This window comes from Anoplopoma fimbria, chromosome 8, assembly GCF_027596085.1.
Source record: "Anoplopoma fimbria isolate UVic2021 breed Golden Eagle Sablefish chromosome 8, Afim_UVic_2022, whole genome shotgun sequence".
NCBI lineage: Eukaryota > Metazoa > Chordata > Actinopteri > Perciformes > Anoplopomatidae > Anoplopoma > Anoplopoma fimbria.
The window spans coordinates 2376127-2403050 of NC_072456.1; the positions used below are offsets into that span (position 1 = coordinate 2376127).

General features: G+C 43.2%; 4 protein-coding genes across 4 annotated transcripts in view; all 4 read right to left on the reverse strand.

Annotated features, from left to right (window-relative positions):
* Nucleotides 1–3154, reverse strand: part of crocc2 (ciliary rootlet coiled-coil, rootletin family member 2) — a 33329-nt gene extending 30175 nt beyond the window's left edge. Inside the window, exons 1-3 of the mRNA XM_054602611.1 lie at nt 3038–3154; nt 1809–1962; nt 1553–1668 (exon numbers count right to left, since the gene is read on the reverse strand). Of these exons, the coding sequence (XP_054458586.1) occupies nt 1553–1668; nt 1809–1962; nt 3038–3094 (327 nt within the window). The 5' untranslated portion in view covers nt 3095–3154. The remainder of the gene's footprint in view (nt 1–1552; nt 1669–1808; nt 1963–3037) is intronic.
* A 348-nt stretch (nt 3155–3502) lies between these two features.
* klhl30 (kelch-like family member 30) lies at nt 3503–7155 on the reverse strand. Its single transcript, XM_054602594.1, has 7 exons — nt 6365–7155; nt 6077–6266; nt 5441–5527; nt 5141–5296; nt 4823–5011; nt 4189–4334; nt 3503–4035 (listed from the first exon to the last, which is right to left on the reverse strand). The coding sequence occupies exons 1-7, from the start codon at nt 7136–7138 to the stop codon at nt 3787–3789; spliced, it is 1791 nt and encodes a 596-aa protein (XP_054458569.1). The 5' UTR covers nt 7139–7155; the 3' UTR covers nt 3503–3786.
* A 1174-nt stretch (nt 7156–8329) lies between these two features.
* LOC129094416 (espin-like protein) lies at nt 8330–21450 on the reverse strand. The gene is given in 12 exon segments (XM_054602581.1): nt 8330–9102; nt 9657–10609; nt 11170–11334; nt 11415–11584; nt 11680–11821; nt 11922–12089; nt 17772–17903; nt 18025–18207; nt 18307–18455; nt 18458–18492; nt 20430–20620; nt 21113–21450. Coding segments are annotated over 12 exon segments (3114 nt in total). The 5' UTR covers nt 21407–21450; the 3' UTR covers nt 8330–8570.
* Nucleotides 21451–21951: 501 nt separating this feature from the next.
* On the reverse strand, nt 21952–26824 carry scly (selenocysteine lyase). Its single transcript, XM_054602595.1, has 13 exons — nt 26742–26824; nt 25639–25737; nt 25345–25454; nt 25063–25163; nt 24753–24930; nt 24527–24654; nt 24109–24264; nt 23921–24027; nt 23767–23803; nt 23530–23613; nt 22733–22832; nt 22477–22552; nt 21952–22387 (listed from the first exon to the last, which is right to left on the reverse strand). The coding sequence occupies exons 2-13, from the start codon at nt 25728–25730 to the stop codon at nt 22234–22236; spliced, it is 1323 nt and encodes a 440-aa protein (XP_054458570.1). The 5' UTR covers nt 25731–25737; nt 26742–26824; the 3' UTR covers nt 21952–22233.
* Nucleotides 26825–26924: the final 100 nt, after the last annotated feature.

Here is a 26924-nt window from a genome sequence, read left to right on the forward strand (position 1 = left end):
GGGAAAAAAAATTGCAGAAGACAGGAGCTTTCACTGGAAGAGACGAGTCACAGCAAGAGTCTTGTAATGAACCCATTGACTTCTGAGAAACTACCGGAAAAAAACATCTGGTTGCCTTAACAGTTATCATTTCTGCTATATAAGAGAAAAAAAATGAGCTCTCGTGCTAACCCTGCACTCCACTCTGCGAGCATCAAATATCAGCAACACATGCTTGTGTATTTTCTGTTTAGTGCCTTTTCACACATCTAAAAATATCAACAAACTAAATACGCTATATATATCCACGAGCTAATTAAGTTGTATTTATAGCCTTGGTTTTAAAATAAGTTCCAAGAGTAATGCAAGCAGTGCGATTTCATTAGATTTAAGCAGCAGAATGAGGGCAGTGTTATCACCAATGGCTGCTTTGTGCACCGTGAAAAATGAGCTTTTTCTTCCACGGTCTCAGGGGAAGAGGCCAGTGACCTTCCCAATTTTCCCCCAAAACAGCAGCCGCGACATGGAGGGGCAACCATGGGGGGCTATGAAGGGAGACGCCGGCCTTCGTGAGCACAGGGGGTCTGAGTCTAACTGAGTAGACCACAAGGAAACCCTTCATGAACCACCCTCCCCTCTCTTATTTACACTTACAAACACACACGCTTCCACATACACCCACACACACACACACACACACACACACACACACACACACACACACACACACACACACACACACACACACACACACACACACACACACACACAAACACACACACAATGGGTGCTTATACAGTACATACTGTAAAATGGAAACTGTAATTCTAGAGCAGTTAATTAAAGAAAATGTATGACATAAAACATGTGTTTGTGCCAAGTTCCATTAATTAAATTGTGAGTCTGTAGCTGTATATTCTGAACTTTCCCCTCTTCAGTTTTCACTACAGTGCATGCAAAGCTGTTTCAACCTTCCTCACTGTTTGTTTGTTCAGCCCCAAAAGGCTTTCCCTGCTGGAAAGAGTGGTTGGTACACTGATGTTTACTGTAACCATATTGCATTTCAAAAGGCATGTGGCTTTTTGCAGTCAATGCTCTAGTGAGGTTGATGTTCTTGATATTATCCCCAAACAAAACTGCACAACTTAACTATCTACAGTATTAAATACTCCAACTCCCGTAAGAGTTGCGTTGGCATCTGACATTAAAAAACAATGCTAGTTTGGGAAATGGTTAGAAAAAGTGTTTGGGCTGATAGGATTTGATGAGGTGGGTGTTATCACCGTGGTTGACATTGACATAATTATAATGTTTATGAGAAGACTAGATTTTCTATATATTGCTGTTCAAATCCCAAATAAGTAGATGACAAAATGTATCAAATGAGCTGTACGTATCTGGATGGTTTCACCTGTGCATCCCATTTGGTCTGTTTTATTATTTTTGGTGACACTTTTTTCTCTTTCCATTACAGATCAAACATTCTGCTAGAACAGCACGGGTACTATGAATGCTAAAAATGTAAATACTGTTCCACAGCTTGACCTATGTCTGTGCCCTGTGTCACTCCTACCCTGTCTGTGAGACCGGCCTGTTTGACTGGCGGCTGGTCCCGATCCATCTGGCTCGGTGAAAGCTTCTCCCTCGAGGCCCTGCTCTCCTCCAGCTCACTGGCCTCAGAACTCCCATCTGGGATAAGGAAGCAGATCACGCACAGGTGTCAATCTTAATACACTGGGCCTAATGGTCACCGATATCTAGCAAGGTATATTTTTTGTTTGTGCTGCTTGTGTTCAATTTGAATTGAAGCTCTATTTAGTCATCCCTACCAGCTGGCTGCTCCGCCAGGTTGCGAGTGATGATCTGCCGGATGCGGGTGGAGACGCGTGTAGGACTGACACCAGACTCCTCTCCATCACCTCGAAGTGTCAGGGTCCTCTCTCCGGAGCTGCCGTCAGAGTGAAGCAGAGACGCCTCCAACTTCTACAATAACAGCAGTCACCTCAAAACATCACTTTGAGCAGAAAAAAGGCTCAACTCATTGAGATAAGACCATGGGGAAACAGTGGTGGAACAGCACATCCAAAATTGTACTTAACTAAAAATACAAAAGAACAAGCAAAAACATTTACTTACTCAAAAGTAATTGTAAAGGAGCCTTTCTGAGGTTTATCACTGTATTATCATTATAATAAATTATAATTAATTACCATGGAAGTAACATGTAGTTATTGCAGCTGGTTGAGCTGTAGATCATTTTAACTACTTTATATAGTTTAAAGGCTTCTTTATCATAATGCATAATATTGTATACGATTTTTTATGAACATTTTTTCCAAGTAAAGTAACTATAACTAAGAGATAAATGTAGTGAAACAGCACAAAATTTACATCTGAAAAGTAGTATACTCATGTCCAAGTGTCAAGTAGCAGTATAGGCAGTAGGTACCTACAGATTGAACTACAGTAGCACTAGTACTAATACATGTACTTTGTTACTTTCCACAACTGGAAAACAAAATATAACAAAAATCAATTAAGTTCATATTTTATTTAACACTATAGGAGCCACTACTTCCACTTTAGTACTGTTTTTACAAGTTTTCCTTTCAACAGTTCTTTCTTGAGTACTTTGGTACTTTATTATATGTAGTTGCTAATTAATATCTGTACACTCTTAAACAAGCAAAACTTTGAATGACAAACTTTGATTGGTTAACAATTTCTACACTGATGTGTTACCACTTTTCAAAGTAAAAGCTGAGTTATTCCAGCTTTTTCCAATAGGCCTCATTTCACAGCAGACAGTAACGTTAGGGGTTACTACTATTAATAATAAATAATAAAAATGGCTCTTAAACAAGCAAAACTTTGAATGACAAACTTTGATTGGTTAACAATTTCTACACTGATGTGTTACCACTTTTCAAAGTAAAAGCTGAGTTATTCCAGCTTTTTCCAATAGGCCTCATTTCACAGCAGACAGTAACGTTAGGGGTTACTACTATTAATAATAAATAATAAAAATGGCTCCGTTATTTTTTTACATGTTACCAACCTGAATCACGGCCTCCAGTCTGGGGGAGTTTGCACCTTGCTCCCGTTGAGAACTCATTGCGCAAGTGACGCAGCTTTAACAGTAAAATGTGCGCAAGTGACGCAGCTCAAACCTTCACTGGTGCCATTCTACAACTAGTTAACAAAGCACAGACCTAGCACGCCGTTAAATCAGTGTGATCCTGCATAAAGAACAAGCTAGAGTTGAAAAGAAATCACTGACAGTAGAATCCCAGTCGACGTTGCCAGGGTGACTGCGCGCTTCCGGGCCGTTGCCATAGAAACAGAATGCTGGATTGCTGTTTTAACTGGTGTTTCCATGGCAGCCAAACTATCAGATTCCGATGGGTTAATGATCATCCATCTCTGAAAGGCAAACAGTATTTTCCCCAAAGAGGATTTACATCTGGTTGACAAAGTTTGTCAGGAGCACATTTTATTAATAATCCGAGCATTTGCAGTTCCAAGCCCATGATATACAACCAATAACAATAACAATACTTCAATAACACACAACAAGGAATTCAGATCTCAAACACATGATACAAAGTATAAATAAACACCAGCTGAGCAGTTAAGCAAGGCTCTAAAAACAACCAAGAAGACCAGAGGATCATGTAACACACTATTCTAGGGCACAATGGCATCCTGGGATAAACCTGCCATTTGCATTGTAACATAGTTGTGATAGGAACATGTCTCCGCGAAGCTCCTGGACCCTGAGTTTAGTCCCATCAGGACAGGAGTCCATTATGTTGTATCTATGGGGAAAAGCTCAGGCCAGTGGGATGGATCCAGGAAGATGGTGCAGACTCCACTGTAGAACCAAAGCCTTGGCAGGTAGGACTCCACCTCCCAGGTGTCGGCCGCTCGGTTGTAAACCTCCACTTCAACCCCGTAGTCCCCCTCCATTCCTTTCCAATGACCTCCGGTGACAAACAGCTTCCCATCCAGCGTTACCAGGCCACCATTTTCATGGAGCATGTGAAGAAGCTGGACCTGAAGAGAGAGGAAGAGTCAACATACAGGTTAGGGCAAAATAAAAGGAGAATAATAAAACAATTCTTATTCCTTTGGTCCTGATAATTTAACAATTATATAAGGTATTGTATTACTGTATTATGTTAAATAAGCATTGATATCTAAGCCCACCTTCTGCCACATGTTTGCCTCTGGATCATAAGTGAAGACTTTCTTAGTGTTGTCAGCAACAAGATATATAGTTCCATCCACACAGACAGATTGAGGAGAGGACAGATACTTTGGGATGAAGGGCGAGCATATGTTGATCCAGCTATCTGTAAAAAACCACAACATGTAAACACATATGATTTAGAAGAATAAAGAAGACAAATAACCATTCTGAGTTTAAAAAAATCGAGTTTGGGTTATTTAAACATTTTAAACAGATTACTTTACAATGAGTCAACGCTAAAGGTGAGATGACAATAAGGTGACACTATTAAATATTTTAACTGCTGTATCATCAAGGAATGATCAATAATGATAACCAAGACATGAGGAAAGAGAGCATAATGTTGAAACAAATACTAAAATATGTAGTTGCATGGTGCTTTATCTATGTCATTTCACTTCACTTTCAGAATTGCACTATAAAGTAATAAATATTTGGTTGAAATACTATAAACAGCAAATCTACAATCTATAAGAAGCCATTAGAAATTGATTTTTAATATTATTTAATGTTGGAAATCGCTAGCCAATAAAGATTTTGGTGACAAAAAAAAGCTGACCCCCCTTTGAGTTTTGCTTTGCTCATCCTTACCTATAACAGGGTTGTAACACTGCATGGCCAAAGCATTGTACTTCACAGCGCACGAGCCAATCACATAGAGCTTCCCGTGACACGCTGTGGCGGTGAAGTTAGTCACGTATTTCAAGGCGGGGCACGTCAAGGTCCAGGTGTCGTTGTAAGGGTCGTAATGCTCAACCTCAACGCGATCCGACGTTGTACCTGACAGAGGGAAATGTTAAGTAGGATGAGATATGAGGTTGAATCATGCTCGCATAGATGTCAGAAAATATAGAGACACAAAGTGAGCAAAATCTAAGACACCACACGCATGACTATTTATTTTCTTACCTCCAATGACGTAAATCTCGCCGTTAAGTGTTGCCGACGTGTGGTTAGTGCGAGGACGGAGCATGGGTGCCACAGTCACCCACCTCCCCTCTCTTGTGATGTACTTCCAGGTCTCTGTGGTGGACCAGGTGTTGGTGTTTGAGCCTCGTGAGCCCCCTTGTCAGACGGACAAGAACAGCACTCTGTCAAAAGGCTGACGTTTGTTTAATAGTCCTCAAAAGAGAAGGTGAGTTCTGCTCAAAACCGTGTATCATTACTTATTTGGCCTCAGTGTTTCTGTGTTGCGTGCACCTGTCCTACCTGTGACATACACGTCATTGTTCAGGGAGACCAGGGCGTAACCCCACTTGTTGGGGTTGGGGAAATTAGGGAGCTCATGCCACTGTTCTGCAGAGAAAAAGAAAGAAACAGGAGTTCATGTATGTGAATCATTCAGAGAGTGAGGGAAACGAGATAATTGTTTTCACAAAAAAAGTATGTAAATGATGAATTTATACCAGAGATAATGGGAAAGGACACACAAATGTACTCGAAGGAAGTCAACGTTAGGTCAAGAGAGGAAGAAGCAGTTAAAAGATGTATCTTTTCTGGCACAGCCCTCAACATTGTGGCTGGAGTTGTCAAGCCTCAACATAAAACCAGATCTCTTATTGTTAACATCTTGTATGAAAAACACAGAAGTGGATGTCTTCTTCCAGCTCCGCACGCTAAAGCGCCCCTTTGAGGAGCTGAGAAGATGATCCAATTTTGTCACACCGCATTCCTGCAGAGCTGTTTTTCTGTCAACACTGAATTTAACGACCTAGGCCACATCTGCCAAACTGTTTCAAGGACTCTGACAGACCTTTCACAACAAGTTTGCTATTGTGAAACGGATTCTGAACTTAAACAAAGTTGACATTTTGATACGTACGAAAAAAAAAAAAAAGTTCGTACTTGTCCTTGTGTTGTAGAAGGCACAGTTCCTGGGCAGCAGTCTCGGGTCTCTGTCTTCTTCGTCTTCATCGTCCGAGTCATCTGAGTCATCCAGTGAGCGACCTCCCATTACCAACAGCACCTCTTGCAGGTTCGGTTGTGGACTCTGGGCATCGAGTCTGTCTGCGTATTCCGGCGCCAAATCCATCTTCTAGAAAAGTAAAAGGCGAGATCGTTGTTGGAAATCAACTCAAGATTGTGCAAACAGAGATAAGAGAGAAAAGAAGGAGGAGGTGTGAACTCACTGACCTCTCTGTGAATTTTCTCCACCGCCTCCCTGCAGCTGGGAGAGGCCTGCACCAGACTGTCCTTCAGCAGGGTGTCAGCCAGGTATTCCAGGCTGAGAAGAGGAAGACGGGACAAGGTGAGGAGTTCAAGGAGGTGGCCGAGCCGAGACTCACTGTGGTGCCTGACCCATTTCAGGATGGCCTCCACGCGGGTGCACTCTGTCCGGATTTGAAGCCCTTCGTCGGACAGGCACGCAACCAGCCTCTCCTTTCCCAACAGCAGAAACTCCTCACCTTGCTGCACAGCCTCAAAGTTCTCCAATAGGAAGGCCCACGCTTTGGCCATCACCTCAGGGCAGCCGTGGATCTCGCCGAACTCCAGGATCCCCAGGCAGTTGGTGGCATCGATCTGGTGCTGGAGGTATCGGCTGCACACGGTCCTCACCGTCTGGAACTGCAGCTGGCTGGACGTGCAGATCAGCCCCTCCACGTTGCTCTGGTTGATGGTCAGCTTGCCCGTGTACGCAAAGTCCAGCAGGCAGCTGAGTATGTTGGGATCAACATCGCTAAGCTCCACGCGCGCCCCTATGCTCTCCACAAAGTCCCCCGAGAACATGCTGTGGAAGTAGGCACTGCAGAGGGCCAGCACGCCGCGGTGACAGGGGAAGTCCCGGCCGCCCGCGCTCAGAGTCACGTCCACCAGTTTGGGGTGAGAGCAGAGGGAGCGCAAGCCCTCCAGAATGCTCTGAGGATGGGAGGACAGGCAGAAGTCCAGGTCATCCACGTTGCGCACCATGGTCAACCTCAGTTCAGAATGTGGGTCAAACCGTCTTTCAGCCGGGGATGGTCAGGTCGAGTTTAGAGCTTACCTGGAAGTGTAGGAAAACACATTAAAATGCAGAAAGATTATGTTGGTTTTTTTGTTGTTTTTGCACAAATGGTGCAAATAAACAAAGTTTGGAACTTAATTAGAAACAGTTTCTCCTCTGTTACCTTTATTATTTGATCAACAATTCAACTAGTTTCTTATCTTCTTTAAATTTAGCCTTACTGTGTACTTTTGGCTCATTATTACTAAGACAAACCACAATAGCACGTCTCTAATCCTCTCTGAAGCCAACCATACACTACCTTTCTTAACATCAAATTCTGCACAAATGAAACAATCAAGCCAACTCAAAACTCACCACAGAAACAGAGAACGGAAATAAAGGCTCATCCTTGTTTCCAGCATAAAATGTGTTTGTAGCAGAGCGGTTCTTGAAATCAACAAGTAGTGGGCAGCATGGCGGAAAGCTTTAGCCAAGTCACTGGGACTGCCTGTCTTCAAGTTATTTTTAGGACCACCAGTGACACCCTGCTGAAGTCAGATTCCAAACAAGCATGGGGCCCACAGCTGCTGTTACAGGCACTCATTATTCTCAAAAGGCCTGGAAGCTAGCTAAGGAGATAAACAACATAGCACTGACTTTTTTTGTATGTTACAACAATTGATCAATAATACCACAATGCTGAACAAAGTGCTGTATGTCTATATAGGTGTTAAGTTATAGAGGTTAGATTAAAGTGCCTTAGAAAGGTAACGAAAAGAAGATGTAATGTCAGTAAAATTGGTCTTTACAATAAGTAAATAATTCAGAATTAAGGTCAGCCTAACAAGTAAGGAAATTACACAGGTGTATTATGTAATGGAAGAATTTGTAATGACACCAGAACTGGGCCTCTGCCTGCGAAATCAATAATTCTAGTTTGTGTTGAAAAGTTGTTTACTCTCAGGAACACACACAAAAACTCGGCACTCTGGCTTTTGTAATAGGGCTGGATATGGTTTGAAATCTGTTGCCAATTTATTTATACCTGAGTTTCAATAGCAGTACCTAAATATCTACTAAATATCTTATATAACTATTTATAAACATAAAAATCACTTTTTAAAATTCAACAACAAAGTCCAAACCTATGAAATGTATTGAAATTGAATGGTTGAACACGATAAAATACAGTAAAAAATTTAAGAAAATTAGAATTCATATCAGGCAATATCTGGTTAAATAAGTAAACATGGCTAAGAATCTGGCTAAGCATTCTGCGCTAGCTTTCGGTACTTGGAGGTTGACAATTACGACAAATAAATTAATATCCAAACAGTACTTAGATTTGATACCCAGCCCTAATGTAATACAACTACAAACAATACAAAAAAAATATTAAAAAGATGACACAAGCAACTACTCAAAATCAAAAATCTCTGCCTCTTTCTCTTTCCAAAAAGCAAAACTGCGGTCGATGTATTTGCAAATTTCTTCATTGCTAAAACTGGAAATGTCAGTTCCTGCGTGGAGCATCCCCTCATCAGGCGTAGGTGTCTGCACAATGACCTTAGGGACCTGTCTAACCTCTGGGAGGATGTGTTTCACCACCTCTACGGCGCTCTCAGTCTGGCTCACGGGGTTGCCAAAGAACTTCACTTTAATGTCCTCGAAGCCGTCCTTCCACTCGCGGTTCCCAGCCTCGATGTCCTGTATGACAGCCTTGTGGAAGTCCCTGACCAGCTCCCAGGGAAAGCTCCCCACGTGGTCGAACACCTCGAAACACAGCAGGTGCCTTATTTTGCGCTCGTCCACGGGAAGCTCCAACTCCAGGATGTGGAAGTAGCCCAGCATGAAGAGATCCAGGGTCAGGTTATCGTACTCCGCCGGCACACCATCCAGACGAGGTAGGAACTGCTCTGGGGAGTAGAGGGCTTTCTGCCTGTGGAGCCTGTTGGTGACACTGGATGGTTACTCAAGATGTATCAACTCTTCAGTAGGCTGAAGATAAAGGTTATAAGACTAATTACAAAATATTGCTGAATGAACTCAACACTACACTACAGACAGGATTCCAAACCAAACCTTTACGCCGTTCAGTTGAAACCTTTTCAGTTAAGTATCCTGGTGATTCAAGCAAATCTTTAATTTGAATCAAACTGAGGAAATCCTTAGTTTAGGATTTTAAAGCTGCTTTAATTTACTCTTTGGCCACTTAGGGGTAGAGTAACTCAACAAACTATCACGGATGAACGGAAGTTACCATGTTTGAAATTAGGAGGAGTGATGTAGAGGCGCCGCACTCTGGAAGCGGCAGCAACCTGTCAATTATAGTAAGCCCGCCCTAAAGCATACTCTGCTTTATGTATTGAAAAAGACTTGAAACTAGAGATTGAGACCATAAACTCATGTTTACAATGTTTACTTCTATACGATCTGACTTCTTTTTGCAACCAGAGAAGTCGCCCCCTGATGGTCAGTAGAGAGAATGCAGGTGTGCCCTACCTGCGTATCTGTCTGGACGGAACGCTGGAGATCATGCTCCTCCAGTTTCCCAGCATCTTGTTGACAGCACTCCTCTGCTTGAAGAAGTGTCCCAGAGAGCTGTTCATCATCTTGGACTGAGCGCTCTCCCCGCTGCTCCTGCGACCCAACACAGACTTGTCGCCCGTCCCAGACTTTCCACCGCTCATCTTCCTCTCTGCTGCATCCTTGGTCTTCAGTGAGACGGTGTAGGCGGATTTCTTCCAGTGGCTTAAGAACAGCACGACTATACGCTCCTTCCTGAGGCTGGTGGTCTCTAGAACGTCCGCAACGTTTTCGTCGTAGTCAATGCCGGAGTCATCGTTCTGGTCGGTTTCTGGGGCTGGAGTCAAGACTTTAGGCTGTTTGTCCGACTCCGTGGCCTCAAGCTGCGCAGACGAATGTAACACATCCTCTGGCTCATCTGACAAAGGTGAGTTCTGCGTCTCAAAATTAGACTTCAACGTCCGCACGGAAACCCCAAACTGGTGGATCTCATCTTCTATCCTCTCCCTGCGTCCCCTGGTGGAGTTCTGCCGGTCTGGCGTCTGAGAGAACACGGTGATCAGGTCCGTGTTGGGCATCTTGCAGTAGGGCTCTTCTGTCAGGTTGGTCATGAGCAGAGACATGCTCTTCACGATGCCCGAGATGCGGCCGCACCACATGGGGAGGGAAACTTGACTGGAGAGGTTTCTGAACTGCGTGTTGGCGGTGATGTTGACTATGGGGGCTGGCAGGATGTGCCGGAGCTCCTCAGCTAGGCGGGCGAGCTCCAGCTCGTAGCCTTCGCAGTTCCTCTGCATGGAGACGTTCGCAATCTGCTGCTCCACATAGATGAGGTCATCCTCCGTCAGCAGCTCACCAGAGGGCCCCAGGATGGCGTTGTGGGCTTGGGAGAACCTCCAGCTGACTTTGGCATATCTGTTTCCGTTTTCCTGTCAGAGGAGAGGCAAACAGCTTGCAGATAAACATGTCATTTCATCTCATTACATTTTTTTTTTTTTTTATATTTTATATATTTCATATGGCTAAGGCGTGAGAGGAAAAGAGTAATGATACAGTAAAACCGTGATCCAAACCTCAAAAACATGACTTGGCGAACAATTTGTTCAGTGATTTATTATATGCAATTAAGTTGTTTTTTTTCAAATTTTAAGTAATTTAGATGGAGTGCATCATCCCAAAATTAGACTACAATTTTCCCTTTGCACTTTGGCGCTAAAGTTGTGGTCTGAAGCATTTGTTAAGAAGGGGCTGTACAACATATTACTGACTTTTTTTGGGCTGCAAACAATCAATAAATTATCAAAATAATGGCCAATAAATTTTCCGTCTATCTACTGATCGATAAATTGTTTTAATAAAATAGTTTTGGCTGATTTTGTAAAGTCAGTAGCTAAAACTGTGATCATGACCGCACCTGGGCTACGTAAGATTTAAGTCTTAATCTAAGTGCATCAATAATGTAACCCTGTTTAATCTTCAGAGACGTTACCTTCCTCCTCTGATCCTCCTCGTCCAGCAGCCTGGCCTGCAGCTGTCTCACCATCACTTGCCTCTTCCACTCAGCGATGGGATGCCCTCTCTCGTCGTGGGTGGGCACCAGGTAGTCGATGTCCGACAGGTTGGCCTCCTCAGTGGGCAGGACCACCATCTTGTTCTGCACAGACACAGCGATTTTAAGCTATGGACACGGAGTGCTTGCAGAAGGAAGTTCATGTACAAAGTAAAGAAGATTACTGCTTGTCCAGTGAAGACTCCTGACATCCCTGATTGTTTCATGGATTTAATGGACTGCATGTCGCCGAGGAGTTTTCTTCCAGCCAGGAGGTTTGCACCAGGCAACATCGTCTTATCGGCAGTGGGGGTTATCTCACTCCTGGCCCTGGGCTGATTGAAACCTTTAATAACTGAAATACACATCATAAGTCTTTAAAGAACACCAGCACATTTGTTTTTCCTCCACTGAACAGTGATTTCCAGGAGTAGAAATGTTTTTTCTCACCAGATGTCGCGATTTGAACCTGCTCTATTCTTCTCACAGCTGTTTTCCCCGGCTGGGCGGGTGTGGACGAAGCAAAAGGTAAAGGAGATGCAGGAGGGGGCTGAGGGTATCTCGCCTGAGGGGCCTCCTCGCTCTCAGGTTGCTAGTTTGGACAAAAACATTTTTGACGGTGATGCACAAGTTGCTTTGGATTGAATCAGGACATTGTGAAGAATGGAAAACATGGAGAACTCAGCGTTTACCTTTAAACTATCCATGGGTGTGTCACTGCTGTAACCGTCCCTGCATGTGTCACTCAGACAGCCGTAGTAGTCCTCCCTGCTGCACTGCGACACCACAGCTGGTTTCACCTTCACCTCCTCCTCCTCAACCAGAGCGGTCACCTCGATGGGCTTATCTGGGCAGGCTGTCTGCAAATATAACAGAGTCACACTAAATACTTTTTTAGACTTCTGAAGACCAAATACTACGAAATGTGTGTCTTATTTGGTAAAATGTTGCTCAAAGAAAGCTCAAAAGTCTTTCACACAGTCAAAAAATGTAATCCTGGTGTCTTAACGAGAGAATACGCATCACACCTACTGCACTGTAACATCCTCCCTGGTCAGACACCCAGATTATATAGTTTGTGACAAATCCAACAGTGGAATCACTACGGTGACGTCTGAGTGTGACCTGTACAAAAGTTTTTTGTTGTGAATTTTCCATTTCATGGTGAAAAAAATGTCACTTTCATTAAGAAAGAGAGACGGTCGATATCGATGGAACCGCACGTTGTCTGATATAACAATATGCAGAGCTTTTGTCCCGGCAAGGATTTGCACAACTATCACCTTGTATTTCTTTTTGTGCTTTTGTTTCTTTTTTGTAAACAATAGGTAACAAACCTGTGGTGTGTCTTTAGTGCATGTTTGACTTCATACTGATTATGGAGACAATTTTTTTTTTTACACGACTAAACTTTACAAGCATTTAGTCTGGAGTTTTAGTTCTAATGGTCACATCTAACGAGTCGATTGACAAAAAGTGACATATATTTATCGTTGTACAGGGGAATAAAACTTACCTGACAGGGGTTATTTACCTTTCATTTGTTGTCAAAGACACAATATTTTTCACTGAAGAAGTACAGAGTAGTATTATGTGTTTGGTTCTGCCCAAAGATAGGAATACACTATCTGGTAGAACTGGAGCAGTCCTTCAGCATGAAGGAAGTTGAAGCGAGTTAAATTGGCTAAAATATGTTAGCCAATGTATAATGCCGGTGAAACAATACTTTAATTCTAAAAACTATAATACTCAAAACATCTAGATTGAAAGGAACACACTTTTAAAGCCTGAGGACACGCGCTACCAAATACACGGCAAGCAAAACAAGTAAGCAGCCTTGGATAATTGGCAGCGTTTCACACCACTCTCGGGAGGATGTCGGATGTATGGAAACATTTAGATCCCCTTTAATGAACCTGCGTTGTCCTAATGCGCTCCATGCAGAATGCATATCAAATTCTGCTCTCCGAGGACATTATTAGTAACCCAAACATCAAAGGCAGCCCTAATAAGGCTGCTGCATGCTGTTGTGCTTTGTGTCCGTGAGGTGGTCCGTGCCATTTCCTCTCACGCGGCACTTTGATGTCCAACAGCACGAAATATGCTGTGACACCGCTCGGATGGAGGAACTGACTTCCCCGAAGTTGTGCAATCGGTAAATAGATAAACAAGGGGGGGGGGGGGGCTGATTCCTTTGTGACCCTTCTCGTAACAGTTCAATGTCCTGAAAGCTATGAAGAACCGGTCCGCCTGTGAGTGTGTGTTTAATTAGACCCAGTGGCCAGAGAGCATTTGGTTTTCATCAGCACCCCATCACAATTGCCACGCAGATATAGATAGCCTAGCCCTGTTTTGGACCTGGATCCACTCTTCCCTCTATCAAAGACCACAAAAAGAGACCCATCACTACAGATTAGGAGCCAAGAGTTAAGAAACAGCTCAACAGCGCTGCCTCGTTGTCGGGACACGCACCACCGGCGATCCCCTTGAGGGTTCGAAGCCCCGACATTTCAGAGCACCATGTGTATTTAAAAAGATGTCTTGTAATTCTTGAGTCAACCTGCTTCCACATGAAATATTCACGTAACCTGGTGATAAATTGCAATGTGGAATGTATACAGACGGTGTACATTATACACAGAACACTATAGTGTAAATACATGTCCAGTTGCATGTTAAAATACTCTCAGGTTTCCTGCATGGAGGTAAAAAAGACACAATGTTTTTGCCAACTTTTACAGCTTTTTTTTGTTTTGCATCCACTGGAGCTAAAGAAGACAAATTACAACATTTATCTACATAATGAAACATTGTAACAGCTACTGGGTCAGAAAACCACATCTAGGTAGAGTGCTTGAATCATAAAAAGGGTTTTGCAAAAAATCACCAATGGCAACCTTAAGTGAGAGTGTTAGTCATGCCTAACCGTAAGAGGCCACGGCTGATCAGAAAATAGGTAAAACATTGCCAAAACAGAACTTACAAAATATTCTCTTCCCTTTACAAAACGAATCACTCAGACTGGCCAGTCACTTACTTACTCATGAACAAACACTCAATGAATAATGTAATAAAGCACAAAGAGGAGTCAATGGAAAAAGCAGCAATAAAAGTACAAAAACAAACAGTGAAATTATCTACAAACCGAGCTAAAACCTACCAACCTCGACCTTGAACAATCCTTCTGGTGCACTCCGGTAAGACCTCACTCTACAGCGAAACTCCAAAGGCACCGACTGCTGTGTCCAGGTAACCCGGGGCGATCGCTCCGCGTTGTGGATGTGACACTATCGTAAGATCACCAACCACTCGTTTGACACCATCACAAGCATCCCTGCCAGTGGCCAAGGGCTGCCAGGCAATAAACAATAAACTCTGATCGGAGTGTGCCGTTAATAATTAAGGGAAAGGATAGGATGGCCCGGTAATGTCACCAATACACGGACGAACCAATGGACACGGTGTTTCACGAAGGGAAGTATCAGCGGAAGACTTGTCAAAGCAGCTGGAAAAGAGACATTTTATCCACGCCCGTTCAGGGGATTTTTTTCCACTGTGGACAATTGAAAGGAGGAGGTTTTTGTGAGGGTGGGGGTGTAAAATCTACCTGAGTTGATTAGTGGGCTGTGACAGTGGAAACACAATGTGACACCATAAGATGGGTCTGAGTGTGAATGTGGAAACGCTGACACAAACAAACAAGACTGCTGGGACAGATTCTTGGCACAGTTTTTCAAGATTTTCCAATAATTCACCAATTTCCAACTAACTTTTATTAAAATGATTGATTCATCTACTATTATTATTATTGTAAGTGTTTATAATGTCTGAAACTAGTAAACAAAACTTCCATCACAATGTCCTAGTTGACCTACTGAGATGGGTTGTTTTCCCTGACCAATATTCCAAAACCAAGTGATATCAGATTAAATGTCGTAGAAAAGTGTTTCCCAAACTTTTTTTTTTTTTATCCGGGGACAACGTTTTTAAAAATGACAAACCATCGCGGTCAATTTTACAAGATCTATAAATCGTGAGAAGAGTGAATTTGTACGTAAATGAACATTTCATGACCCTTTTAACTGTAATTTCTGCATCACGTTATATTACCTTGAGTTGGTAAAGTTGCCATTTCTAAGAGATTTACGTTCGATAAATCAAAACTTTTTTGACGCATGTGTTATTGAAAACATATACACATGTTAAATACTTTAGAAATTACACAAAATAAATGCATTTAGGTAAAAACAAAACAGTGTTCGATATCCTTTCATAGTAGAATCCATGTTGTAAGTAGGCTACAATTAACATAACAATAAGAGCATTTAGGCTCCCTCAAGTGGCTTAAAAATGAACTGCAGGTTTAAAAGTAGTTGTAGAAGGAAAATGTTGAGGTTTCAGGAGATTATTATCTAATCTTATCTGATAGATGTTGATTAGATATTTTATTAATAATACAAATAAAAGTCACTAAAGCATGTGTTTTCTTTCTCACTGCAAAAAAAAAACAAAGCGGAAATCTTGACAAAAACATAGTGATGACTTACACAACAATGTGTTTCCTCTGTCCAAGTGTTCTAAAAATACCATTCTCAAACAACAGTATCTTGGGCCCGATCGCCGTGAATAGAGCGCAAAAGCCCTGAACGTGTGTGTGAAGTAAACCTCCGACCGCGCGCTGTTTATTTGATTGCAGCTGTTCCTGAGATGCAAGATGAGGAAGAGCGGGGTCTGACCTCGAAGTGAGCCATTCCAAACACACGCAGCTCTCCCTGGTCGATGTCCCAATCCATTTGGGTCGCTGCTCGGACATGAGATTATCTGACTGACACTTTAGAACTGATGAAACCTGTGATCCACGTAGCACTTGACAAACCCAAAACACTAACAGAAATGTATTAAGAGCACGTTCACATGTACAGCTCATCTGCAGCTTGATAGATTTCAAAGCATTTCATTGTCTGCCAACCAAATATTTCGAGAATTTAAAATCAATTAACTGCCGTTTCAGGTTCTCCATCAGATGACCTCTCTGTGCACATCAAGCCTCCGCCTGTTTTTCCAGTTCACACATTGCCAAGAAACCTGAGAGATCATTTTCTTTGTTACCAACATTGCACAACATCCAGAGGTGACAATCATAGCACCCACAATTCACTGGAAAAAACACAAACACAAAGAAAACATGACACACAATCAAACGTGTGTTTGAAGCCAGTGACATCCTGCTCTCCGAGTCCACAGAGGGATAGAGTTGCCGATTCCAGGCATCAGAATGGTGAAAACGCTGAAACTTAAGCTTGTGGATCTCGTAACGGGCTCAGCCCCCGGGCCCTCCACCTGAGCCGCAGGAGAGGGGTAACTGATAGGCCCTTAGTTGGCGGCGGCTTGGGCTGCGTTCCGACGTTGCAGCGGCCCCTGCGCTAATTAGCTCCCCATTGTTGACGGGAGGATTGTTTGTGAAGGGGGAGCTCAGCAGGTGCGCCTCGCCGGCTCCCTATCTTCATCCTCTTCGTGTTGGAGTGCTGCTCTTCTCTGCTGACTTATTGATGGCTTCTATTGGATGGACAGCTTTCGTTACCCTCTGTGTACATCGCTGTGTAGCCTGCGCTTTAGGGCGGCAAGTGTAGAGCGATGGGGAGAAACGAGGACAGGCTGCAGGTGGACAGCTGTGAGGCTTTCAGGTTCAACAAGTATGCTGACAGAGTGGGCTCTCTCAGCTAACAGTATAATAATAATAATAATAATAATCAATCCTTTATTAGTCCCACAATGGGGAAATTATTTCTCTGCATTTAACCCATCCCGGAGGAGCAGTGGGCTGCAATGAAGCGCCCGGGGAGCAACTTGGGGTTAGGTGTCTTGCTCAAGGACACCTCGGCATGTTGCCGGTAGAGGGGTTTGAACCACCAACCTTGTGGTTACGGGACAAGCGCTCTACCTCATGTGCCACAGCTCTCAACTATTTAAAATCAACCCCACAAGCTCAAATTTCAGCATGAGTATTAACTGTCATCCTCTAAACCTAATTATTATGTAGCTTTTCATGAAAACTGACTGTTAATTTGAGTTAAACCAAGGCTGGTTTTTAACCATTGCCTGACTTAAACAGGCAACGCCGGGCACAAACAATGTGTTAACGCTAAAATATTCATCAGCCACATTAAGGGGTGTCATGCTTTCTGCACAGAACAATAGAGCGTATCTCAGAGAGTCCTCGGATGCAAGCTGAGAGCAGCCAATCTCCTCCAGCACTCACGGCACCATGAACGCCTTATTAAAAACACAAAAGACACGGTCCTCCACTTCCCCGGCCCTCTTAAACTGAGAGCAAAGCAATCAGCTGGAGTGGAAGACAACGGCGCTGGAGAAGGGCACGCTGCAAATTAGGAAAATGATTCGCCAAGATCTTCCAGATGTTTGCTGTCGACCGTAAAACCAGATTTGATTCTCGTGCCGAGGTAAACAGCTGGGTAGCGCTGACACAAAGTGAGGACACATAGCGGGAGAATGTGTAAAGTGAAATAGGTGAGGGAGCTTACATGTTTCTCCATGGCACAGAGATATCTGGCACATTCATTGTGTCCGTTGTACTCCGCCAAGTCTGCTGCTGTGAACCCATCAATATCATGATCGGAAGGGTTTGCTTGACTCGCCAACAGGAGTTTACAGCACTGAAAGAGGGAATACGGTGGAAAAAAACAGTATGTATACAACTTTATGAAAACAGTTTAGTTTATTTAGACAAAAAAAACAACAATTTAGGAAAACTGAAAAAAAGATGTCTTGTCAAACCTCCAGCTCTCCATTCTCTGCAGCATCATGAAGTGGGGTCCCTCCCCAGTAATCCTTGATGACCTTTGAACCCATGAGTAGCAGCCTCTCCAAGATGCAATGGTGCCCTCTGCTGGCAGCAAAGTGCAGAGCAGTGGCTCCATCTCTGTCCTGGCAGGACAGGCTGACATCGGTGCAAGTCACCTGTTTGGAGTCAATGAAGAAGGATCAAAAGTTGGGGCTGAAAAAAACACACACATATATATACATCTTAGGAAAAACGTGTTGTGCTTTTCTACTGACCAGCCACACCACCACAGCTTGGTGGCCCATGTGAGCAGCGGCATGCAGGCAGGTCATGCCATCGTGGGCCTTCAGGTGGACGTCGGCACCGCACTCGTTCACAAGGTGCTCCACAACGTGCAGGTGCCCCTCCTGGCAGGCCAGATAGAGGGGGTGGCTCCGGTGACAGTTTGGCGGTCCACACAACTACACCCCAAGAGAGATCAACAGGGTGGGCAGAAAGGCTGTGTTACGTATCATGATGCTTAAAACATGTGCAACACTGTTTAAGGTTGTTTAGCTTCAACAGGCTTCTGTTTAGTTGAGACAATTACTTAAGTGAAGTATGAATAACATATGACGTGTCTACTGTTGTTAAATGCACTTATTCTTGTGTGCCTGCTGTGTTTTGAACAGTCTTTATTGATAATTTAAGGTGAATCTGATAAACCAGGAGGAGTCAGCTGATATTTGGTATATGCAGAGCTTCTCGAACTATTGGAAATGTGTTGATTTATGTATTTTATGATGCTCCATCACATAGGTGATACTCAAAGTACTACTCAATATCTTTAAATAGTTTCTAGAATTCTAAAGCAACAATTCAGAAGTTTTGAGTTCTTGTTGCCCGTCAAGCCTGTCGACGCAGCAGAGCTGCATTTACATTGACATACATACTGTCCTTCCACATCCCTGAAGCTAGCATGCGACCAACGCTGTCCAGGCATTTATTATTCACAGGTCACTGATGGTCACCTGTGATGGTTCTGACCCCACAATGCATCAGGAAATGAAGCAGGAAAGTGGCACTAGCTGTGTCCCAATCCAGCGGCTGGTTCCTCCGAAGGCTGCAGCCGCTGGATTGGGACACAGCTATAGTCCTGGGTTAAGGAGATGGAGGAATGATGGCATCCATGAAGGGTTGGGATTCATATTTCACATGATCCTTTTTGTTTTGTTGGTGTTGTCCTTGTGATGTGGCGCTGATCATCTGCTTTAATCTGTGACTATAAAAACAGGTGTGCATGATAAGGTCCTCTAACCCAGTGATTCACAACCAGGGGTGCTTCAGCAAGTACTTCTGCTTTTACCACAGTGACGTGCAAAGATTGTGGCTCAACTAATATAAAAAATGTCAATTGAAATTATGATTTGATTTAAAACAATATGCTTATATATTTGTGCCAAGGAGGATAATAAACAGGCTAAGATCATTACTGTTGGCGTGATGCTGATCTTCAGTACATTTAAAATATCAGGTAAGCTCCCAGCTATGATCTTTTAAATCACTTCTTAAAACACATTTTTACAGAATGGCTTTTATGTGATGTCGTCGTTTTAATGTTTCGTTTTCATTTGGTTTTAGTATTTTATCTTATATTCGTTTACTATATTTTACCTATTTCACTTGATTTTATTTATTTTGTTCGTATATTTGATTTTCTTTGTTTAGTTTTATCCTAACGATTGTTCTTAATGTTTCTTCTATTGCACTGTTTTGCTGGCTTGTCTGTCGAAGCACTTTGTAAACCTTGTTTTTAAAAGGTGCTACATAAATAAAGTTATTATTATTATTATTGGCTGATTGCACTTTAACTACATCCCAACTCCCCAATACAAGTACATTCTGACGCATTAACACTACAAGCTAAAAGTAAGGGAACAATAGCTGTAATCGTTACCTAAAAAGTAATGACTAAGGGGTTGAAAAATATAGATGAAAGTAATGGGTAATAAGTTGACATAGTTAGCTAAATGGTATTGATATTTATTTATAAAACTAATTTAAACTTAGTTCATGTTAGCTAAAAGTAATGTATAAGTGGTTGAAATAGATAAAACTAGCTCAAAGTAATGTTTAAACGGTTGAACTTAATAACACTAGCTAAATTTGCTTGATAAATGTTTGATATATCAAGCTAGCTAAAGGAAATAGCTATATAATATATAATATACATTCTGATTCTCCAAGTGGCACACTACTGGGGAGAGTAAGGGCTGAGGGATGATGGGAAATAAAGTAATAGGTGCTGAGTGAACAACTACCATACTCAGGTGTGACCTCAGTCGTATTGATCCCAAAAAAAAAAAAATCATCTTAAAAGCTGAGCTCAAATTTTCCCCGACAGGCTCAGTGAACTCACCCAGGTGCCTGCTGAACGAGTAGCTTTAAGCAGGTGAGGTCCCCATTGGCTGCGGCGTAGTGAGCCGGCACGGCCCCGCAGTTCGTCTCCACCTCAGCCGCTCCTCCGACAGAGAGCAGCCACTTGATGACCTCCACACAACCAAACCGGGCCGCGAGGTGGAGGGCAGCGGCACCAGCAGCATCCCTGTCCTGGAAACATTCACAAAGATGGGAGTTAGGTGAAGGTTGATGTAGAACTAGTCTACTGTAAAGGCTTAATGTTATAAACATTCTTGTTTGTCAAGACAAGACAAAGGGCTTTCATGATGAGCACCGGTAGACTTCACTCTTCAGTGAGCGCTCCTCTCAAGCATCTGGATGTAATTACACTTGCTATATAATAGTAATGGATACTCAGTAAGTCAACACCACATGATGTAATCAGCTGGTAATACATCTGAAAAGGTACTGTAGTGTACAGTACCTTTTTTACAACTGTGGTGATGTAACCTCACTCTGGGATCAGTTAGATGACCATCTGAAGCCATCGCCTGAATTTAGGCTCACACACAAACGGAGTCAGTGGAAATTACAAGGAGAGCTGGACATGTGGCATCTCTCCAAGGCATTTGAGCTCTTGGGGTAGGTTTCCCTCCCTCTCGCTCTCTTTCCGTAGTGATTCTAACAGTGGATTAAACTCACCTCAACGTTGCAGCCTCCCAAGTCCACCAGCCATTGCAGCTCCCGGATGTGCCCGGTGGCTGCTGCGTCGTGCGCCGGTGTGGCCCTGTTCGAGGCCCGGGCGTCCGCCGCCAGCCCCAGCTCGCTCACCAGGAACTGCAGGCACTCCAGGCGCCCGCACCTGGCCGCGTGGTGCACCGGGCCCGCACCTTGCACGTCGGCGATCGCAGGTGAGAGGAGACTGGAAGATGCCAGCTCCCTCAGGGCAGCCAGGTCCCCCGCTCGCGCCGCCCGGATGGCCTGATGAAGCACCATCACCGGCCGCTACGAGGAGGTTGTGGCACGCGTGAAGAGCTCCCCGGAGCTCTTTGGCTCCCACCAGGATAACATCGCTTTCTTGCTCATGCTCAACTCCCATTCAATAACAAAAAAAACAAAAACTGTGCACTCGCTGCTTCTTCCCGAGCCAGGAAAGTGACACCCGAGCGGGCAGCCAGCTGGCTGGCATGGCTGTTGGGGGAAGAGGGGAGGGGGTCATGGGTGCTGTGAGATAGAAAGGTAATGAAAGACGGGTGAAGGCGCAGCGCTCGTGGCCTCCCGCTCGCCTTTGTGCGGCGGCGACCATATGCTGGCACACGCACCGATGCTTCACTGGAGACGGGGGAGCTGAGGCGGCACGGAAACTTAAGTAATGGCAGCAGTCGGAGCCAAGGCGAGGGGGATTACGATGAGTGTTATATTTTATACAACTATTCTAGAAATGCAATCTCCTTGGGTGGGACTTAAAGATGATTATAATTTATATATTTATTATTTTATAGCTCATTAGAATCGTGAGGAAAATATCAAAAGGTGTTTGTTAATATTTTATTTCCATAACACTCATACATGTCATACAGCTCACTCCAATTAGCTGATTAGCTCCTCACATGACGTGATGGAAGCTGAATACAGTCATCTCTCCATAACATCACCCGTAAGGTCACTTCAAGCTTCAAGTGCTTCCCTTTTATTATTTCATTTACATATTGTTTTGCATGATCAGAGAATGTAACAATAAAACACAAGATGATGTGTTCTTAATTCTATACAGCTGACCTTATCTGACCTACAGGATGACTTGTTTATGCACATGAAGGCCATCAGTCCATTTCTTCCAGCAGATGCACGGTTTCCCTCAGGTCCTCCACAACTGCGTCCACGTCTGCTTTGGTCGTCCCCCTGCCCAAGCTCAAACGCAAGGCATTAGCTGCCACCTCTGTGGGGACGCCACAGCTCAGAAGGATGTGAGACGGCCTGGTGGACGGACACAATGGGATGGGGGGGGGATTCAATATGGCTTCTGGACATAAAAGAGAAAACGGGTGAAAGAGGGGCTGTTTTACCTGTTTCCACTGTCAGAGTGGCAGGCGGCGCCAACGCTGGCCAACAGCCTCCTACAGTTGGACAATACCCGCCAGCCTAAAGCAGGAGAGAGAGAGAGAGAGAGAGAGAGAGAGAGAGAGATTAATCATTTAAAGCCTTTGTGGTTTACAAATAGCCCTGTGCAGGTCATGAACTGCCACTCACAAACATTGGTGTAGGGTTAGAGGACAGGCCAAAACAGACATAGTACGGAGACAGAAGAAGTCATGACATCACCTTGTAATGTTGGCCCCAGGATGGACACGTTACATGTGTTAGGGAGGATATCAGAGCCAGGGTAATGGCTGTTGAAGCGGATCTTGTCTTTAAAGATGGCCTGAAAAGGACATTTTTTTATGTATAAAAGGTAAGAATGATCATAATATAAAAGAACAAAAATCCCTGTGAACAGCAATCATAATACAGTTAAAATTAGAAAAGTGCACCCTGTAGAAGCCGGATTTCCGCCAGGTGTGTCTCCCTCTCCGCTCACATATAAAGAAGAGTGAAATCTCACTCAATTGTCCCTCCCAGCTCCCTTACAATCAAGATGCCGGCAAGTATAACAAGAAACGGGGATTTAGTCACCTCATTTTGAGCCTAATTTGTGTGGATCATAACACATCAGGTATTCAATTCATCTGGTGGAAAATGAGACCAAACACTTTTACAGTGCCAGTTTTTGAGCCACGATAAAGGCCAAAAATCGCCTAGCCTATTGACTCTTTTGCTACTGACGTTAGGAGTCAGCAGTCAATAAAATAGGTTTTTCAAAAATTGGGAATCACCAAACCATCTGAAATCCTTGAGCATACAGTCATAAATGAGCACAAAAAATATTCTGCTGGGTCCAGTAGTTTGTGAGATTGGACGTGGACAGACGGACAGACAGAGAGACACACGCACACCAGAACCCATGATCTCCTTGCGCAGATAATAACCTCAATAATAAAACTGCTAACATTAGTATTGACATCCATCACAGATATGATGAAATGTGACATTTTTCATCCCTCTATATGAATCAAATTTACCTTCAGTCGTTCTTCCAAGTAAAGTTTGGTACTTTGCATATGACTCTCATAATCTGACAGGTTAGAGGTCACCAGCTCTGCAGCCTAACAGACACACAATAAATCAATACATGCACTGTTAAATTGGGGAGATACAAAACTCATTTTGAGTCAAACATTATTCAGTGTAAGCTTCCAGAAAAATGCTTTAAAACTTTAAAAGTAGTTCAAGTAACACATACGGAGCAGGAAACATACCTTTCCCAGACCAGCGATCATTGGTGTGTTTTCTGTGCTGTAATAATCAGAAAGACAGAAAATAGACCCCTATATATTTAGATCTTCACTGTTGTTTCATGCATACTTTGTACATTATTGATTTTTTTCTCAGTAAGATAGTGTAGTATGTTACCCTGGTCTAAAGTTTCTCTCCTGTCCTCCCCCAAACAGCATCGGATACAATGGAGTACTGGTTCCGGGGCCGTTCACATACAAAGCCCCAATCCGAGGGGCATAGAACTAGAATGCCACGAGACCTTTCAATAACGTATCTTTTTTTGTGATGCCAAATCAAGATATTTTATCAGACATGTTCCTGACCTTGTGTCCCACTATGGTGAGGTAATCCACTCCCAGCTCACAGGCATCAACTCTGATTTTCCCCAGAGCCTGAGCAGCATCAGTGTGGAGAAGGATCCGGAGCCGCTCGTGCTGCTTGTTGATGGATTTGATTCTCTGGCAGATCTGCTGGACTGGCTGACAAGACAAAGAAGTTTCAGCATTCAGGGCTCTTTAGACTGTACTGCACCGTTTTTACACTGAAATTGTATTTTAAATCTTTAATATATGCTACATGGAAGGATTTCATCTTATACAACTGTCTGCTTAATGAGCATCAATTCCTCACTCAAAAATAGACAAACTGTTCTATTCTAACATCTTTATAGATAACAGAAACAACATTTCTTAATTATTAGTACTATAATAAGATAGAAGAGAGCATCTATCTTCTTCTTACCATGATGACACCTGTCTCATTGTTGGCCAGCATGATTGAGATGAGACAAGTGTTGGGACGCACCGCAGCAATGATATCTTCCACCTCCACACGGGCTGTCGCCTTAGACACAGGCACATATGTCACATCTGTGACAAAAACACAGTTACCCAAACAAGTCAAGAAAGCAAGTAAATGTAAAAAAGCTACATCAGATAAGTTGTTAAAATAAAGCATGGGCTCCTACCTGCCTTGCCATCTTTCTGTAGGTGCTCGGCTACTAGTTTGACCGAGTCATGCTCCACGTTAGAGGTGATTATGTGAGGAAGGCCATTGCTTCCATTCTGGTGTCCTTCACATTGCTCTGCAGCCCTGCAGCTTCTCCTGAAGTGCTCTACAGCAGTGTGCAGCACCAGGTTATTTGCCTGAAAGAAGATTTGTTTGCAATGAACCACTGCTGCTTGCTTGATACCACAACTTTGTACAAAACATTTTCCAGCATCGCACAAAACTGATGTATCTTTTTGAACACCAGAGCAAAATAAAATTCCACTTACCTCTGTTCCACCTGATGTGAAAATGATGTCTTCCGCTTTACCTCCAACCATTCTTGCCACATTCTCTCTGGACTGATTAATTGTTGCCTTGGCTTTAGCACCTACAAAATAAATTTGATTTAGCACCTTTTTATTGGTTGATTGGCTGCTGAGAAGGAAAATGAGGGAAAAAGCATAATTAGCTCGTTAAAGGATATTACTTTACACACGCACACACAAACCTCATTTATAAATCTAACATTAAGTCAAAGGCATGTTGATGAAGGTTTAAGTATTCTTCACCTGCTATATAATTGCTACTTGGGTTTCCCCAGGCATCCTGGAGGGCTTCAGTAATGGCCTGGATCACTTCTGGTTCCAGCGGAGTAGTGGCATTGTAGTCCATGTAGATCCTACATCACATTATAGACAATCTTTCTCAACTCATTTCACGCACTGCATCAAGCCTATATGCTACACATGAACTAAACATCAAGAGCTTCATAATCAGTTTAATTTCTGCTTTCCACTCAATGTGATTCAGAGTGAATGGGCCGACTGACACGACGGCACCGATCCCAAATCAAACCTTCCTACCTCTCTAGATTCATTTCTGAGTAATGTTGAAAGGAATGGTCGGTGAAGGTGTGACCCATGACAGAGGCGAGGTCATCAGATTGCTTGGCCATTACACTCCTAGGGAGAAATAAGACATTTAGCAGGATGTCTGTGCAGATTTGTTACAGTCAGGCAATATTTCCAGTGAATTATTTTTTGTATAACACTTTACAACTCGTTGCAGCAAAACTTCTAATTATAGGTCTCAACTTTTAGATTGCACTCGTATTAGTTGTTGCACTTACTGTATTCGTATCAGTTCGCTGCACTTATTGTATTCGTATTTGTTTACTGCACTTATCCTATTCGTAGTAGTTTGTAGCACTTATTATATTCGGATTAGTCTGTTGCAATTATTGTTTTCGTAGTAATCTGCCTCTGCACTATACTTTTGCTCTGGTTTATGCTTTAAGATGCTTGTTTAAGAAAGGAGATGCACTTATGACTTCTGGTGACTAGTAGTTCTCTTGAATACCTATGTTGAATACACTTCCTGTAAGTCACTTTGGATAAAAGCGTCTGCTAAATGACTGTAATGTAATGTAGATTAGTTGGAATTGCATTTATTTTGAGTTAGAGAAGTATTATTGCCCATTACAGTGAATGACTGCAAGTGAACTCTCATTGTATCATTATCACACCACGTAGTGTGTACTTAAAAGCCAACTGTGCCTTTCTAACACAGAGGTTCATTACACATGTGAAGAGGTAACGTTACTACATCAGCTAAGTTACCCGGATGTGTTGCTTCCTGGTACCGACAACGCTTACGGTTAACAGAACACATGTAATTAACTGCTACATTCAAACAGCCTGTCTCACCCCTGGCCATGTCAGAAAGACAGGGGATATGTTAAGCCAGCTAACGCTACTTTACTGCAGGTAGCATCTGTTTACTGCAGGTAGCATCTGTTTACTGCAGGTAGCATCTGTTAACTGTAGCTAAAGCTAGCAAGTGCTGCCAACGTCAACTAATGTCTGTTAGCAGGAGTACGTTGGACTATACATCTGCTTTCGGGCTCTCAAGATGAGTCAGATATGTTCTCCATCGTCTGACACTCTCGGCTAGTTGTGTGTCTAACCTTGTGAAGTGATGTGAAGGTATCTTGAATAGATTTACGAGGCTGTGTGTCAATCATCAGCTAGCTAGCGTTGGATGAGTACTAGGCGCTACTCCGCCGGGTTGCCAGATGTCTTAAAGGGAAAGCTGCAATCAAAGCTGTCCGAGAACGCTCCCAAAGCAATTCACCGGTAGTTCAACGTTT